Raw genomic sequence first — 17,677 nt, forward strand, 5'->3', positions numbered from 1 at the left:
TTGTTAGTTCAGAGATGAGGTTTTATACTTCTTTTTGCATCATCACATCAGGAGACACTTTAGCTCAAGTTGTGCAGCTGTTGGTGATACTAAAGTTGCTTTCTTAGTTGAGCCGGAGACTGACAGATCCCTTCGTTTTAAAGGTTTGTTTATTTCTTCATTGCATTTAGCAAGTAATCTGTGGGGCGATACACTGGGAATATTCTGTTCCCCAACAGCTCTTCTTTCAGTTAATGGTTTTAGCATCCATATTGATCTATGCCTGAATAAATTATTTCACTGAGGGAACCTTTTTGATTTTGAAATTCTTTTTTCTTCAATTTTTCTTGTAATCTTACACCTTCTTTTCTTCAGTCAGTTTACTTCTTTAACTTTTAAAAGTGGGGTGTGGTTATTGTTTGAGTGGAATGTCCTAAAACTAAGGACAAACGCAGATAATGTAGTAGTCTAAAGAAAATTGTCATGACTGAAGTTAAAGTCGATGCAAGCCTGAGAAGTCTGTTTGTTGGTGGCAAGCAGGGGTACTGAGTTTTCTCTGTTTGTTTCTTTTAATGAAAATTGGTAAGTTTCCAACCACAGGCGCATCTGTATTATCTTTGGACTTCGGATTTTTCCACAGTTGGCAAAGTATCTTATAGAATCAAGCCTAGAAAGTCCAGTTACAAGCTATGAGTATTTTTAGGCTCTTGGTCATATATGCTAGATTATTTAGACTTTAATAGAATCAAAGACTACAATAAAGTTCAGTAATGAATAAATTGAACTGACTGACTTGTGAAATAGTGAGAAGGGTGAAATGCCTGCCCTTTTAATTTTCACCTTCTCCTTTTGTATTATTGTTCTTAGAGGGAAAAAAAGAGTATGCATTTAGATTTTGAATAATGCTCTTCTGTAATGTAGTAGAGAGCTAATAAAATGCTCACAAGCAGTGTTTCCTCTTGCTTATGATTTTGAAACTATACAAATTAATGAAAATCAAAGCAACCTCAGTGTATACACTATTAGTTAGAAGACCTAGGCAAATTTAATCTTGCTGTTTGCTTGGTTGTCTCTTGATAATTTATAGGAGCACAGAAAGGGAAAGGATACGTTGTTTTAACATAGGTATGGGATTTCTCTCCCTACACATAGACCTCAACAGAGGAAATGTAACAGCACTTCCCCTGTGAGAGACTAGCTTCCATGGCCTTCAGGCCTACATGATGATCGCCATGAAGATCCTGTCAAGTTCTTTGAGAAATACCTCTGGCCATTCCCACCAGTTAGTCTGTGTCTGTCTCTCCCTCTCCTCCTACCTTCTACCCTGTCCCTTCTTTTCTCATGCCTTACCCCCTTCTCCTTTTCTTCTTCCCTCTCTTTCTCTGTCAGTCTCAGGTCTCTGCCTTTTTTGGAGACTAGTTGTATGTCTCCTTCACTGCTATGTGCAAATAACAGTAGCAGCCCTGTTATATTTCTGCATGCTAATTCCAAGAGAAAGGTATTGAATGTTAGTTTCCAGGTGTACTACCCTCCAAACTGACTACTGCTAGTCAGTAGTCATCTATCTTTTATCCCAAATGAAGTTTATTTCCACACTGTTACATTTGATGACTCAGTACATTTCTCCCCCTCTTCTTTGTTGCCATTGTTGTCCTCTCAAGAAAACTCCACAATTGAGTACTGTATGAATATTTAATACATAGAAAATGTAGTCCTTTCAGATTTCTGATGGATTCAGGAATCTTTTTCTCCAGGAACCTATTATGGAAGAGCATGGTATGTTTCTAATTATTAGGGAGTAGGGTGGTATGGTGAGACCATTTTATGTTTTAGTAGGAAGAGCTGGGATTCTAAACATCTTGTTATTAGGGCTCACTCTGCCATGTACTAGTTTTCTACAGTGATTCTGGACAATTCTCTTGATAGCTGTTAAGTTCTGCCTCTATAAAGCAGTGATATTAGTACACATGCCAGATTTGCTTTTTATAGGTTTGTTATGGGATCTTAAAAAAATTTAATAGGCTTTAGTAATGTGGTATGTTTAATAATCCATTATGGGTCTGGATTGTTATTTTTGATGATGCACTTAATCTGCAGTTTAGGAACTGATTGCTGCCTGAAGCTTCCCTTCAGGAAGTTGATTAGTACTTGGAAATATTTCCAATATAAGTTATGAATGATGATTTGTTTCTCAGACCGAAAAGCCTTTTTACCCATTAAATAAATCACTCATAATATTGTTTCTATGGGGGAAATATACTCTGATTCCAACTGGTATTCTAGAAACTTATTTTTCATAGTTTTTTTTTTTAAAATACTTAGCAGCATCGGTATTTATTTATTTATTTATTTGGCCATGCCGTGCGGCATGCAGGATCTTAGTTCCCCGACTGGGCATCGAACCCGTGCCCCCTGCATTGGGAGCTCGGAGTCTTAACCACTGGACCGCCAGGGAAGTCCTGTAGTTTGTTTAATAAGAATAATTCTCTGCCTCCCACCTCATTATTCCCCATATTTTGGGGAGAGAAAATGACCCTTTCTAATTCTTATCTTAACAGCTACTGCAGTGCTTGGCATAGAATTGGTTCTCCAAAAATATGTAAGCTGAGCTTTCCTTCCCAGACTGGATGAGCTTTTTGGGAGCAAGGATCAAAGCAAGAGGAGGAGAGGACAGGGCATATACTGCTGGGGAAGACCTGGATGGAGCAGGGTGCTGGAGGGAGGTAGGGATGGGGAACTCTAGCATTTCCGTTAGAACAGGTGAATGGTGAGAGTAAGTGGGGGACATAAAGTTACGAGTACATAGACTTAAATTTTTAAAAAATATTTATTTATTTAGGCTGCGCTGGGTCTTAGGTGTGGCACGCAGGATCTTCCCTGTGGCGTGTTTAGTTGCAGCATGTGGGCTTCTTAGTTGCAGCATGCGTGTGGGATCTAATTCCCCAACCAGGGATCGAACTTGGGCCCCCTGCGTTGGGAGCACAGAGTCTTACCCAGTGGACCACCAGGGAAGTCCCAGAGATAAGAGTACATAGACTTAAGGATTGCTTTGTTGCAAAGGTCCAGAGAAGTGTGAAAGTGTGTGTGTATGTGAGTGCTCTGCACAATCTTTGTTCTAGGTAAAAATTGCTTTGGGGGTTGGCAGTAGTCAGTGATTTTATTTTTCAAGTAGTAGCCCAAAACAGAGACATGGTTTTTTTCTTTCTTTTTGTAGGTTGAGTTTGGGGTGGGGATGAGTTCTGGTATAGCCTTTCTCTATTATTATATTTTTATATTCTTCCTATCTTCCAGTGGCTTTTTTTGTGCATGTATCAAAGTCCAGACACTTTATTTTCCCCTACAAGGTGGTCCGTCACATGATCTGTTCCTGCCTACATCTCCAACCTCATCTTGTAATACTTTCCCCTTTACTCATTAAGTGCCAATTATACTGGCTTTCTTAAGTTTGTTTATAATATTAAGGCTTTGTTATCAGTTGTTTTCCCAATCCAGAACTCTGCTTTCAGATCTTTGCTTGTGGGTCTCTCTTGTCACTCTCATGTCTCTTGTAAATGTCACTAGAGAAACCTTCTCTGAACACCCAATCTGAAGTAACACATTCAGTTAGAGTCAATTTTTAACATTATTTTCTTCATATCACTACCTCTTTTCTTTCTTTTTTTAAAAAACAGATCTGTTTTCTTCCACTAGAATGTAAACTGCATGAAGTCAGGAAACCATTTTGTTCACTGCTATGTTCTCAGCACCTAGAACAGTGCCTGGTATGCAGCAGGCTTTCAGCAGTTTTATTGAATAAATCAGTTAACTAGCTCCTGTGTGTTTCAGTGTGAAGTCCTTTATTGTTCGAAATTGATCACTTTTGTTAATTCAGCAAATACTTATTAAGCACATGTCATGTATCTTGTTGGGCCCTGGGACTACAGAGATGCCTTAAATGTCTGTTCTGTCACTCAAGGAAGGCAGTATTAGATACTGATTAAGAATAGTGGCTTTGGGGATTTCCCTGGTGGTCCAGCAGTTAAGACTCTACGCTCCCAGTGCAGGGGGCCTGGGTTTGATCCCTGGTCAGGGAACTAGATCCCGCATGCCGCAACTAAGAGCCTGCGCGCTGCAACTAAAAGATTTCGCATGCCGCAGTGAAGATCCCACGTGCTGCAACTAAGACCTGGCGCAGCCAAATAAACAAACAATTGAGTCCCCATACTGGCCTCTTGTCTAAGGCCAGCATTTAAAAAAAAAAAAAAAAAAGAAAAGGATAGTGGCTTTGGTGTTCAAGTCCAGGGACTGCTACTTAGCAGATTGTGACCTTGGCAAGGTAAGGTCTCTGATCCTTTAGTTTTCTACCTAAAAAATGGGGATAAGAGTATCTACCACATAGAATAATTATTAGGAATAAATAAATGAATAAAGCACTTAGTACAATGCTTGGCATGTAACATATGCTCAGATATTGGCTTTTTTTAAAATTAAATTTAATTTTTTTTTTAAAGCTGGTTGCTCTTACATTGCTTGGGAGAGAATCAGTGAATTCCTGCTCTTTATACCTTAGTTCCCTTGTGAGAACTGCTAATCAGTGCTGGGTCAACCTTTAAAAAAAAATATATCTCAGATATTGGCTTTTTTTAAAATTAAATTTAATTTTTTTTTTAAAGCTGGTTGCTCTTACATTGCTTGGGAGAGAATCAGTGAATTCCTGCTCTTTATACCTTAGTTCCCTTGTGAGAACTGCTAATCAGTGCTGGGTCAACCTTTAAAAAAAAAATATATATATATATATATATTTAAAATAAATTTATTTAATTTATATTTATTTTTGGCTGCGTTGGTTCTTTGTTGCTGTGCACAGGCTTTCTCTAGTTGCAGTGAGCGGGGGCCACTCTTCATTGTGGTGCGCGGGCTTCTCGTTGTGGTGGCTTCTCTTGTTGCGGAGCACAGGCTCTAGGCGTGCGGGCTTCCGTAGTTGTGGCACACGGGCTCAGTAGTTGTGGCTCACGGGCTCTAGAGCGCAGTCTCAGTAGTTGTGGCGCACAGGCTTAGTTGCTCCGCAGAATGTGGGATCTTCCCGGACCAGGGCTTGAACCCATGTCCCCTTCATTGGCAGGTGGATTCTTAACCACTGAGCCACCAGGGAAGCCCTAGCTTTTTCTTTTTTTAAAATTAATTAACTAATATTTATTTTTAGCTGCATTGGGTCTTCGTTGCTGTGCTCGGGCTTTCTCTAGTTGTGGCAACTGGGGACTACTCTTCATTGCGGTGCGTGGGCTTCTCATTGCAGTGGCTTCTCGTTGCGGAGCACGGGCTCTAGGTGCGCAGGCTTCAGTAGGTGTGGCTCACGGACTCAGTAGTTGTGGCGCACAGGCTTAGTTGCTCCGAGGCATGTGGGATCTTCTCGGACCAGGGATTGAACCCATGTCCCCTGCATTGGCAGGCGGATTCTTAACCACTGTGCCACCAGGGAAGTCTTGGGTCTACCTTTTTTAGTAAGAATGTATAATTGAAACTACTGTACATCTTGTCATCCACTGCATTAGCAGTAGAGCTGGACTTTCAGATGTACCTGAGTTTTAGATGTTCTGAAGTTGTGCTTCTCAAACTCTGGCAATTATTAAGATTTACCTAGAGAACTTACTAAAGCACAGCTTTTTGCCCCACTGCCTCCTGCCTTCAGCCCCTATTTTCATTTGCTAGGTTTGGAGAGAGGATTGAGAATTTGCATTTCTCTTGAGGTGATGCTGGTGTTGCCAGTCCTTGGGCCACACTTTCAGTGGGGTTGTGCTAATATGGTAACCACTAGCCACATGTGGCTATTGAGTACTTGAAATGTGGTTAGTTTGAAATAAGATGTGCCTTAAGTATAAAATATACACAGGAGTTTGAAGATTTAGTATAAAAAATGTAAAATATCTCATTGTTAATCAGTATTTTCAAAATATTGATTGCATGTTGAAAGGATAACATTTTGGAAATATTGAGTTAAATGTAATATAATAAATCTAATTTCACATGTTTCTATTTCTTAATGTGGCTACTTGAAAAAGTAAAAATTATATACATGGCTTGCTTTTGTGGCTTGCATTATATTTCAACTAGGCAGAAAGACATACTGCCTATCTCTTCAAAGTATCTTCTTAGGGCCTCCATGAAGTGAATCTCTCATATATAACCTGTTTTTGAAGTCACACATTACCAACAAACCCTCTAAATTGGGTAAAAATCCATTCACTCATTACCAAGTGGTAATGAAACATGGAAACTTACATTGTTAAAGAAACTCCTATAATGGAAATGAATCTGAAAAAGTATGTATGTATCTATCTATCTAATAACTGAATCACTTTGCTGGGTACTTAAAACTAACACAACATTGTAAATTAACTATACTTCAATAAAAAAAAATTTACCAAGGAAGTAAACAAAACACCCCCAAAACTCTTAATTAGTGAGGGAGACAATATATATTTACAAGGTACCACCCTAGTCAGTTCTAAAATACGGACAACAGACTACTAATTTAAAATCTTCATTCAGCTCCATTGCTAATTGGTAATATTTTGTCTGATTCCAGTTATTATGCCCTAGCGCTGCTTTACTCACATAGACTTCAAAATGTTTAATTTCCTTAAAAGTTGTAATATTTGGGTAAAATTTCTTGTTGAATCAACATTTGGAGTCTTCCCTTTTCATGAGTCATTGCAATTTAATTACATCTCTTAACAAAGGAGGTAATTTGCTTTGGCTATATTCCTTATGGGTTAATGACTTTTAGACTTTTACTGTCTGGAACATTCTTCAGTTTTAGGTAACTACTCTCATAAAGCTAATTCCCAGTCACCCCTGTACTGGGAACAATTTTTTATCAACTCTTAGTTTTCAGTTTTAATCTTGCATACTTTGTATATGTGTATTGTGAACTATACATAATTTTCTGAGTAAACAATTGTACACAATTTTGGGGATGATTAGAAACAGAATCCTGGAGAATTCAATAAATTGCTTATGTATTTTTAGAATGGCTTCAGATTCTTGGTATAGGATTAGATCATCCAACCCTTAAGATCCTTTCTAACTTAGGGTTTTATTTTGTTTGTTGGTTCAGTTTTTTTTTTCCCCTCCATAATATTTCTTGGGTATGCATTTGTCTTTTATATTAAAAAAAAGAATTTTCAGACATGTTTTATTGGTGGCACCTAAGATGATAATGTGAGATACTTAGCACTCTGTCAAAGCATTCCTTTTTTAGTTCTCTTCCTCCTCGTCGTGTTAGGAATAAAGTGGTTAATACTTTTATAGCTTTTATAATGCTTATCTTTAAAAAAAACAAACTAAGAAGGCATTATGATTAGGGTCTTGGGCAGGCAGTGGTATTTAACCAGAATTTAGTAACTTTGGTTTTTGTTTGTCATTTTTTTTCCCCCAGTTTACTACCTTCTATATAGGGGACAATAAAAGGCAGTTTCCTTAAGAAATAAATTGATTTAAGCAAAGGCGATTTGAATTATGGGAGTTTTAAGTTAGAGTATGGGTGGTACATAAAAGAGATAGAAATCCAGCAGATAGCTGCTTGGGCAGGCAGTGGTATTTAACCAGAATTTAGTAACTTTGGTTTTTGTTTGTCATTTTTTTTCCCCCAGTTTACTACCTTCTATATAGGGGATAATAAAAGGCAGTTTCCTTAAGAAATTGATTTAAGCAAAGGCGATTTGAATTATGGGAGTTTTAAGTTAGAGTATGGGTGGTACATAAAAGAGATAGAAATCCAGCAGATACATGAAAGAGTAGATATGAAGTACAGGAGTAATTCAGAACATTGAAGCTCCTTTTCTCCCTTTTATTAGTGTTAATTTTTTCAGTATAATATACATTCAAGTATGTTAACTTATCATTGCCAGGTTTCCATGGATCTCAATAGTGCCAGTACTGTCGTTCTTCAGGTCTTAACACAGGCCACCAGTCAGGATACTGCTGTGTTAAAACCAGCTGAGGAGCAGTTGAAACAGTGGGAGACGCAGCCAGGTTTCTATTCAGTGTTGCTGGTAAGTTGTTCTAAAAGAGTTTACTATAAATTTTAATAAAATGAGACACTATTATTTTTAATTGTTCTAAAAACTTACTTGTATTGGTGGTTTACTTTAGTGAAACTGATCCAAATGTTTGCCTGCCATTGCTCCTGCCACATATAAATTCAGAGCATGGCTCTTTGAGAATGTTTAAAAAGTGTTTATTGATGATTAAATAAATAACCCAGCAGGGTACTGGTAGAATCTGCTCAGTAGACAACACTGTGCTGATAATCTATTTTAGTGTGTTAATGCTGACCTGAAGACTTTAGGTAGTACACTTTGATGTTTCGTCTTCATCCTTATCCTTGCCCCAGTTAATTGACGTTGTCAGTGTTCTTCAGGTCTCCCCACCGCTACATCCGTCAGGTCTACCTTGCTCAGTGTGTTTCACTTTAAAACGCCATTTTCTTTTCCCCTGTCTAAAAATTTTATTTTCTTAACATATCTGATCTTTTCCTGGATATTATGGGAAATAGTATGATAATTAACAATATGTGCTTTAACTAAATCTTTCTGCGAGTTAGAAGCTTTTGGTTAATTAATGAAAATCGTTGTCTCAATGCCAGAATGAAAAGACGTCTTTTTGTATTGTAGGCCTTTCTTATTCTTTTCTTCTTCGGAAAATTTGAGGACTCTGATTAGTGTGTGAGATTTAGTTTCTGGCCATGGCAAGGAGGTTACCAATTGGATCAAAAACCAATTCAGTATGTGTGACTGGGCCAAAAATTCAGAGCAGAACTGTTTACTATATCTTGTAAAATAGAAAATTATGACATTACATACATATTTTGACTTCATGACTAAAAAGTTTTGAGTTGTTACATTTAAGAAGTTCCTAGTCATGCCTGGAAGGGAAATTAAATATCTGGAGTCATACTTGATATTCTGAATATATAACATGAAAGTTGGCTCTTTAACACAATAACACAAAGAGAAAAAACATTAATTTCTAAAGATACTAAAGAAAGTATCTTATTCTTGTAGATAATCCCAGCATTATGTTTGTAAATTTGGGGCATAGTATAAATCTTTAGAAAATCTCTGAGTATATGCTTATTTAAATGAATGTGCTCTGTATTTAGCCTTGTGTTTTTTCAGGCCAAAATATAAAACACTTTTTCTTACTTGGGTTACTGCTTGACCTTGGAAAAACCAATAGGCTTGCTTGATACCTTTTGTGTAATGTGTGAATCATTAATATTAAGTGCCTAGACCTTTTTGTTTTTTTTTTACTAGGTATACTTTTCTTCTTAGAGGGATAGTAAAATTTCTTTTAGATAGAATAGATTATAATAGATTTAAAAACTGCTGAGTTTATTTCTTCTTTTTTCCCTGTACTCACTGTCTTGCCACATTTGCTCTGTTTGGGCCTTAGCCATCCAGTTTAGTCTGGAGATTCCTACATTTGTATACCTGATCTCAGGCGTGTGTTCCAATCCTGTTATTCAATATGTTTTTTCAGTATATAGTATATATTTACTTGGATTGACACCTGCAGCTTGACTTTCCTTGGTTCCTAAGTGTAGCTGAGTTTGGCTGAGATCCGCCAACTTCCGCAGTATTCCCACGTTACTTTCATTCATTCACTCATTTGCTCAATTGAAATTTATGAAGTTTCTGCTTTGCTGGGCTGTGTGCTAGACTCCACTCATAAGACACAACTCAATCTAGTGTGGAAGGTAGGCATGTAAAGTGTTAAAGTTGAATGCAATTAATTAATTATTTGCGCAATTAATGTGGTGAGAGAATCTATTCTTCCTTTTGCAAAGGAGACCCAAAAGAGGGACTCTGACTCAGTTGTCAGGGGACTAAAGGAATAAGTGGGCATTATACAGCTATCTTCGTAACTTTTTTCTTCGTTGCACATGATTTTTAAAAAATAGGTTTATAGGGCTTCCCTGGTGGCGCAGTGGTTGAGAGTCTGCCTGCCGATGCAGCGGACACGGGTTCGTGCCCTGGTCCGGGAAGATCCCACATGCTGCGGAGTGGCTGGGCCCGTGAGCCATGACCGCTGAGCCTGTGCATCCGGAGCCTGTGCTCCACAACGGGAGAGACCACAACAGTGAGAGGCCTGTGTACCGCAAAAAAAAAAAAAAAAAAAAAAAAAAAAGGTTTATAGTATATATACCTATTTTTAATACTTAACATCAATTTTTTTTATAGTAAAGGACATACTTCCACATCATTGTTTTTGGCTTTGAGGTTTTCCCACACAATGTTGTGTTTAAGAGGTCAACTCCAGGGATTTGAGTTGTTTTTGGTGTGAGGTGTAGTACAGTTTTAGTTAGTTAACATATTCCTACAATCCTATTTGTCCTATGTACCTGCTATTCTAGAAACATTTTTTAGAAAGCAGTAAAACATTTTAATTCTCACTGTTTGTGATGTTTTAAATTATAGTGTTAATATTAGGTTTACTATTCTTTTTATTTCATATATGTTTATAACTGTCACTTATAAGCTTTTGATAACAATTTTAATAAATTTTAAAATCAATTTTAAAGGTTTTAGAACCGTTGTAATTTTGATTTCAAGGTCATGTTGCATGGTTTAGCTTGCACAGTCATTTTTACACTGTCCCACTATGGTGCAAGGCAAGGACTGCCTGTATTTGGATTAACACAGTGAGTAAATTTTTTGAGTAATGGTTAACTTTGAGTTGAAATTATTCATATCACTTCTGCCTTTATATTACTTGAAAATATTTTGCTATCAAACTTATTCGTAAGCATAATTGCTTTGATAAGGAGGATGCTTTGAAATTGTTTATTTCATAGCATGAATTAATAACCCAGGGGCTTTGGCTCTTTGAATCTGTGCTGTGGTGGGTCTGCTTTTTCTTTTTTAATTTAGCAGTGTTTATTTTAGTTTCGTGTGTGTGTGTGTGTGTGTGTGTAGATTATGCTGTGTAATTAGATTTGTTTCTGAATTTAATTTTTTATTAGGAAAAATTTAAAACCTACCAAAAAGTGGAATAGTATAATGAATCTCCACATATCCATTACTCAGCTTACATAATTAACATGCTCCCAAGCAGATGCTTTCTTACATGAATTGTAGAGCTATAGATATTTAGAAAATAACAATATGATATGTGTAGTGATAAAATTTAAGTGAAGCATTTAATTAAAAATCTATCCATACTTTTTTGTGTTATATTAATTATACTTTTAACTTACTACATGTTCATTCTGGTGCTTTGTTTTTAATTTACAGAATATTTTCACAAACCACACTCTGGATATAAATGTAAGGTGGCTTGCTGTGCTGTATTTTAAAAATGGAATTGATCGCTACTGGAGACGTGTAGCACCTCAGTAAGTTCCACCTCTTCCCCCCCTCCGTGTCATCCTTTTCAAATTCAAGGAGGTATAAGACTGTTATCTGTTAATCTTCCTTCTTTATGTAAAAGAATTCATTTGTGCTTACTTCAGCAGCACATATACTAAAATTGGAACAGTACAGAGATTAACATGCTCTCTGCTCTAGGATGATATGCAGATTTGTGATGTGTTTGATATTTAAAAGAAAAAAGGGTGTGTTAACTACTGAAGAAGAAAAGTGTTCTACATAGTTAATTATAAATCAACATCTATATTACTGCCTTTTTCTGTGAGTTTTTTTTTTTTCCCCATGGGCATAGGGTATGTGTATTTCTCATTGGCCTTCTGTCTTAGAGGCTCTCTGATTTTATGGGCACAAAACAAAATGCTGAATTAATGAATCATGTTCAGAAATGTCCTTTTTTTTTTTTTTTTTTTTTTAAAGGAAGTACAAGGCTTGAGTTCTGGAAAATGTCATTGAGAAGGAACTCCCAGGTCATTTCTGAGCCAACTGATGTTAATTCCCTAGTCTTCTGCATAATTGCCTCTGTGGTGGAAATTGGGTAGTATATATTTGTAATCTCATCAGATTCAGTTGTAACTTCTCTTTAGGTGGTTAAGTGAACAAATTTTTCTTAATAGTTAATTACATGTTATATAATTGACGGAAAGACAGTGTAGACTGGACCCAGGAATTGTTGGATAGAAAGTAGTGAACTTTGCCAAAGGAGTAACATAGTCTTTGTCCTCCAGTAGATGGCACTACAACTCTGTAGTTTTTATATTTATAAGCCCCTTTTTTAAAAAAATTGAATACCGCATAGTGCCTGTAAAATATGCTCTTGAATAATATTGGAAGTAACTAGAGTATTTTAAGGCTACACTTAGGATACTATAGTATAAATCAAACCCTTCTCTTCTTATTTTAGAATTAATTTATAATTTTGAGAGAAATGGAGTGTTTAGTGATGAGAAATTGTATATTATTGAGTTGTAGGGAACAACACAACAAGATGTTTCTACTGCTATGTCCAGTTAAATTTTATATGTCCCCTAAAATTCATTTTGTTTTACTAGTTATATGAAGAATATGGTTATAAGTGACTGTCTAGGATGGGAGAGTAAATTATGATTAAATATTTCAGATTGTACTTTCATGTAAAGAATTAGAAACTGGAATTTAGTTTAAATTTTAAAAGTTAAGGGAGACATCTTATAATAAGTAGTTAAACCCCAAGCTGTCTCTTTTAGTGACATATTGAGATACAAGCTAGAAAGGAGATGAATGTACTTAGGCAGCAAGGATGCTAAGAACGTAAAGCAGGGAGCAAAGATTAGTTATCGAACTCATTTAAATTTAAGACACTTTAAAAAAAAACTGTGTTCCTATCTAAGTTCCATCTTATAGTTTCTGTTTTTACCACTGTTGTCACAGAATGATTAATTTAAGCTTATATATTATTACTATGTAAAATGCAATTTTTACTGGGTCCTAATTAATTAGATACTATCCAATTTCTGCTTGGGATATAGTCTGAATTCATCTAATGATAACAAGTGCATAAAGTTGAAGGTGGAATGCTAACTCATTGTAGAATTGCTAAAAACATGAGATTTCTCAGGTTAATGGCTTGTTTTCTTTAATAGTTATATAGTTTAATACAGTTTCATATAGTTACATGAAAACTGTTGAACCTGGCTTCTTGGCATAGAAGAAAACTTGAATTTCAAGCTTGAATCAAAACATTATAGGAGAAAACATTGTTTCAGGGATTTGACTGATAGAAGGAAGCTATTAAAATTGAAAAGTGCAGCATAGTTATAAAAAGATTAGAGAGATCATTTTTATTTTTATTTTATTTTTTTGTAATACACCGGACTTGTATTAGTTGACATTATAAACATATCAGAAATAAAGAATCATAACAATGTAGCATTTTTCAAAAATAAACGGATCAACAAAACTGAAGAAAAAGTCCAGAAGATGCATGTACATGTAAGTATTTTGTACATAATAAAGAACACATTTCAAATTAGGATGGAAAGATGCGCTCTTCAATACTGCTATTTAGAGCCTTATCTCTACTTCACAACAGTGAAGTAAAAGTTTAATTGTAAAATACTCAAAACATAAAGGTATCTAAAGAAAATATAGGTTAATATGTATATAATTTGGTGTCGCAGAAGCTAAGCTTGAAGTCAAAGAAAGAAACCATAAAGGAGACCTATATTCCCATAAATAGAATAAAGGGACAATAGATTAGAGAAAGTAGATAAATCCCAAAGATGGAATTCATTTGGCTAATAAATATATTTTAAAGTGTTTAAATCATTAGTAGTCAAAGTTTTTCCAATTTAGGCAATGAGAAAGAAAATCACACCTATTGAAATGGCATATATTAAAAAGAATGTAGGGACTTCCCTGGTGGCACAGTGGTCAAGAATCCGCCTGCCAATGCAGGGGACATGGGTCTGAGCCCTGGTCCAGGAAGATCCCACATGTCGCGGAGCAACCAAGCCCGTGTGCCACAGCCACCGAGCCCCCGCGCCTAGAGCCCGTGCTCTGCAACAAGAGAAGCCCGTGCACCACAACGAAGAGTAGCTCCCGCTTGCCCCAACCAGAGAAAGCCTGCGTGCAGCAACGAAGACCCAATGCAGCCAAAAATAAATAAATAAATAAATTTTTTGAAAAAAGGAATGTAATGTACAGTACTGAAGAGCACACACTGAACCTTTGCCAGAGGGATTATATATGGCCACCACCGTTAGGGAGAGCACATTGGGAATATACATTAAGAAGACTGGAAATGTACATATTCCTCACCGAAAAAATTCCACATCAAAAATTTACCCTACGGAAATAATCAAACAACTGTATAATGTGTGTGCAGTGTTTGTTGTTGATAACAGGAAAAACAAACCACAAATCTAGAAACAATTTAAAAAATCAGATAACTTAGTGTTAAATTATGTCATTAAAACATGAGCTAATAATTATGTCATCTAAAATTTCACATATAAATATGAGAAATAAATTTATGACAGAGCTTAAGAGGTCATTTTTGTATTAAAAAGTGTGTGTGACACACTTCTCAGAAGGAGAGAATTAAGGAGTAAAAGAAAGGCAGAGAAAGAAATTGAATGGATAAAAGGAGTTATCTCAGGATGATAGGATTCTAGGGTTTTTCTTTCTATCTGCACTATTTCTTTTCTAATGATTATAAAGTGAGCATGTGTTTCTTAATAAAAATAATAAAAGGTATAGAAAGTTGTGAGGAAAACAATCTGAGAATAAGGAGGCAGAAAATATACAAAATTTTTAGTTAATGAAGAAACAAAACATCTAAAGAATGTAGTTAATTTAATTTTTCATGTTGTGCATTCTTTCATAGTTTGTATGACATTATCTGCTATGCAATTTAGAATATCTGCTATTAAGTTACAGAAGAATTGTATGACTGATAGGGATCCAACATTGTATTTATAATACTGCAAGTCATTGTTGCAAGAAATGTTATAAATTAGTACGTTTCTGTGTCATGTATGACATAAAACCAAGCAACCCAAAGGATTTAACAATAGTATTTGAATCATATTTTCTGAGATAATTTAAATCCACATGACGATAAAGCATGAATTACTAATTTTATGAAGAGAGTGATTGTTTCCATGAAATTAGAAATGCTTATATTTGATTCAAATAATTAAGCAAAATATGAAAACATTCTTTTTATTTTTTTTGGTTTTGTTTTTGTTTTGTTTTTTTGTGGTACGCAGGCCTCTCACTGTTGTGGCCTCTCCCATTGCGGAGCATAGGCTCCGGATGCACAGGCTCAGCGGCCATGCCTCACGGGCCCAGCTGCTCAGTGGCATGTAGGATCTTCCCGGACCGGGGCATGAACCCGTGTCCCCTGCATCGGCAGGCGGATTCTCAACCACTGCGCCACCAGGGAAGCCCAACATTCTTTTTAAATGTAAATAGATTATTTGAAGAATTGAGTTGAAGCATCATATCAAGAACTAATTTTTTTTAATGTATCAATATTGGTTTATTTTGTTCTCATAATTTTTTTTTTATTCAAACAGAAAGTCACAAAAATTATAATCATCCTCATCAGTTCACTCAGTCCCATGTAATTAATGTTTTTTTAATCTTGATCTTTTGTTAGCACTTTTATGAATTCATCAGTTTTCCATTAGAGTTCTGAAAATGCTTATTCATTCAGTTCAGCAGTATAGTCAGTTACCAGAAACCTGTACTTGTCAGAGTTTTTTCCATGAATTCCTTGAAGATGAAACCCTTTTATAGGAACATATTTGCAAAAGCATCAGAGTACACCATAACTGCCAAAAGACTTAAAAATGACCGCAGTTAAAGATTTGATGAAAGTTCATAATAATGCAATTGACAAGGAAATTTAGTTATTTCTGAGATATACATTTTAAAATAATAATTAGAATTATGACTTATAACATTATACCAGAACATATAAGATTTTTCGGAATTTCATGTAATGTCTGAAACATTTATATTAACATATTTCCATACAAATAACCCAAAGAAAGTTTAGTATTAGTTGTTTTTTTGTTTTGTTTTTTTCAATTTTTAAATTTAATTTTATTTTTTTATATAGCAGGTGAGATGATTTTTAATGGGAAAGCATAGACTTGTACTGGGCTTTGACTCCTTTTGCCTAAATGTTTATTTTTTTTAAATTTTTATTTATTTCCAGACGCGCAGGCTCAGCGGCCATGGCTCACGGGCCCAGGCGCTCCGCGGCATGTGGGATCTTCCCGGACCAGGGCACGAACCCGTGTCCCCTGCATTGGCAGGCGGATTCTCAACCACTGCGCCACCAGGGAAGCCCCTAAATGTTTATTGTTTAAATTGAAGTTTAATTGACATATAACATTATATGAGTTTCAGATATATAATGATTCAAAATTTGTATGTATTGTGAAACGATCACCACTGTAAGTCTAGTTAACATCTGTCGCCATACATAGTTAGAGAATTTTTTTTCCTGTGATGAGTTATAAGATTTACTCTTTTAGCAACTTTCAAATACACAGTACAATATTACTAAGTGTAATTGCCATGCTGTACATTACATTCCCATGACTTCTTTACTTTATAACTGGAAGTCTGTACTTTTATGCTCCCTTCACCTGTTCCACATGCCCCCCCCATGTTTATCTTCTCATTTGTTTACTAATCTTGAGCAAGTCACTGTTAAGATTAAAAAAAACTTTTATTGAAGTATAATATATAACATACTTAAAAAGTGCACAAATGAAGGGTACAGTTTGAATGTTTGTAATGTGACCACATCCATGTAACTACCACTCAGAACTAATCTAGAACTAGCACCTCAGGAGCTTCCTTTCTGCCCTCTCACAGTCACCTATATGTCCTCCTCAAAGATCTGACATTGCTCACCATAGATTAGTTTTACCTGTTTCTGAACTTCATACAAATGGAAACCTTATAGTATGTTCTCTTTTGTGTCTGACTTTTATTCAGTGTTATATTTGTGAGATTTATCTATGTAGTTCCATGGGACAGTAGTTTGCTCTTCTGTGTTTGAGTATAACATCCCATTTTAGGAGCATACCACCATTATCTGTCCATTCTGCTGTCGATGGGTATGAAGGTTGTTTCTAGTTTTTGACAGTTAAAAATAAAGCGGCTTTGAAAAATCTTTTGCATGTCTTGTTGCATGTAAGTTTGCATTTTATTGTCATTTATGGTCAGGTGTATGTTCAGCTTTAGCGGATACTGTCAATTAGTTTTCCAAACTATTTGTACCAGTTTGCCCTTCCACTAGTAACATGGGCGTCGGCATTTACTACACATTCTCGCCATACTTGGTCTGATCTATTTCATTTTAGTCATGCTGGTGTGCTTGGTAATTTTTGCATTTTCCTGATAAGCAATGAGTACCTTTTTCATATACTTATTAGTCATTTGGAGATCCTCTTTTGTGAAGGGCTTGCCATTTGCGCATCCAAAAAAATTGGATTATCTTATTGATTTATGGGACTTTATATATATATATTTGGATATAAGTCCTTTGTTGAATATACATATTGAAAATATCTTCTATTTTGTGACTTGCCTTTTCACTTTCTTACTGGTATCTTTTGATGAAGTTCTTAATTTTAATGAAGTTCAATTTAGCTACCTTATTTATTTATTTATTTATTTTTCTGCGGTACGCGGGCATCTCTCACTGTTGTGGCCTCTCCCGTTGCGGAGCACAGGCTCCGGACGCGCAGGCTCAGCAGCCATGGCTCACGGGCCCAGCCGCTCCG

The 17,677-nt window shown here is 35.9% G+C and overlaps 1 protein-coding gene and 1 non-coding gene across 2 annotated transcripts in view; both read left to right on the top strand.

Moving 5' to 3' along the window:
- IPO11 (importin 11) overlaps positions 1–17,677 on the top strand; it is a 215,249-nt gene that overhangs the window by 14,942 nt on the left and 182,630 nt on the right. The window contains exons 2-3 of the mRNA XM_007130413.4: positions 7,869–8,012; positions 11,256–11,356. Of these exons, the coding sequence (XP_007130475.1) occupies positions 7,875–8,012; positions 11,256–11,356 (239 nt within the window). The 5' untranslated portion in view covers positions 7,869–7,874. The remainder of the gene's footprint in view (positions 1–7,868; positions 8,013–11,255; positions 11,357–17,677) is intronic.
- Positions 11,461–11,564, top strand: LOC112065548 (U6 spliceosomal RNA). Its single transcript, XR_002892094.1, has one exon. It is a non-coding gene; the product is annotated as a U6 spliceosomal RNA (small nuclear RNA).

This window comes from Physeter macrocephalus, chromosome 8 (assembly GCF_002837175.3).
Source record: "Physeter macrocephalus isolate SW-GA chromosome 8, ASM283717v5, whole genome shotgun sequence".
Classification (NCBI taxonomy): Eukaryota; Metazoa; Chordata; class Mammalia; order Artiodactyla; family Physeteridae; genus Physeter; species Physeter macrocephalus.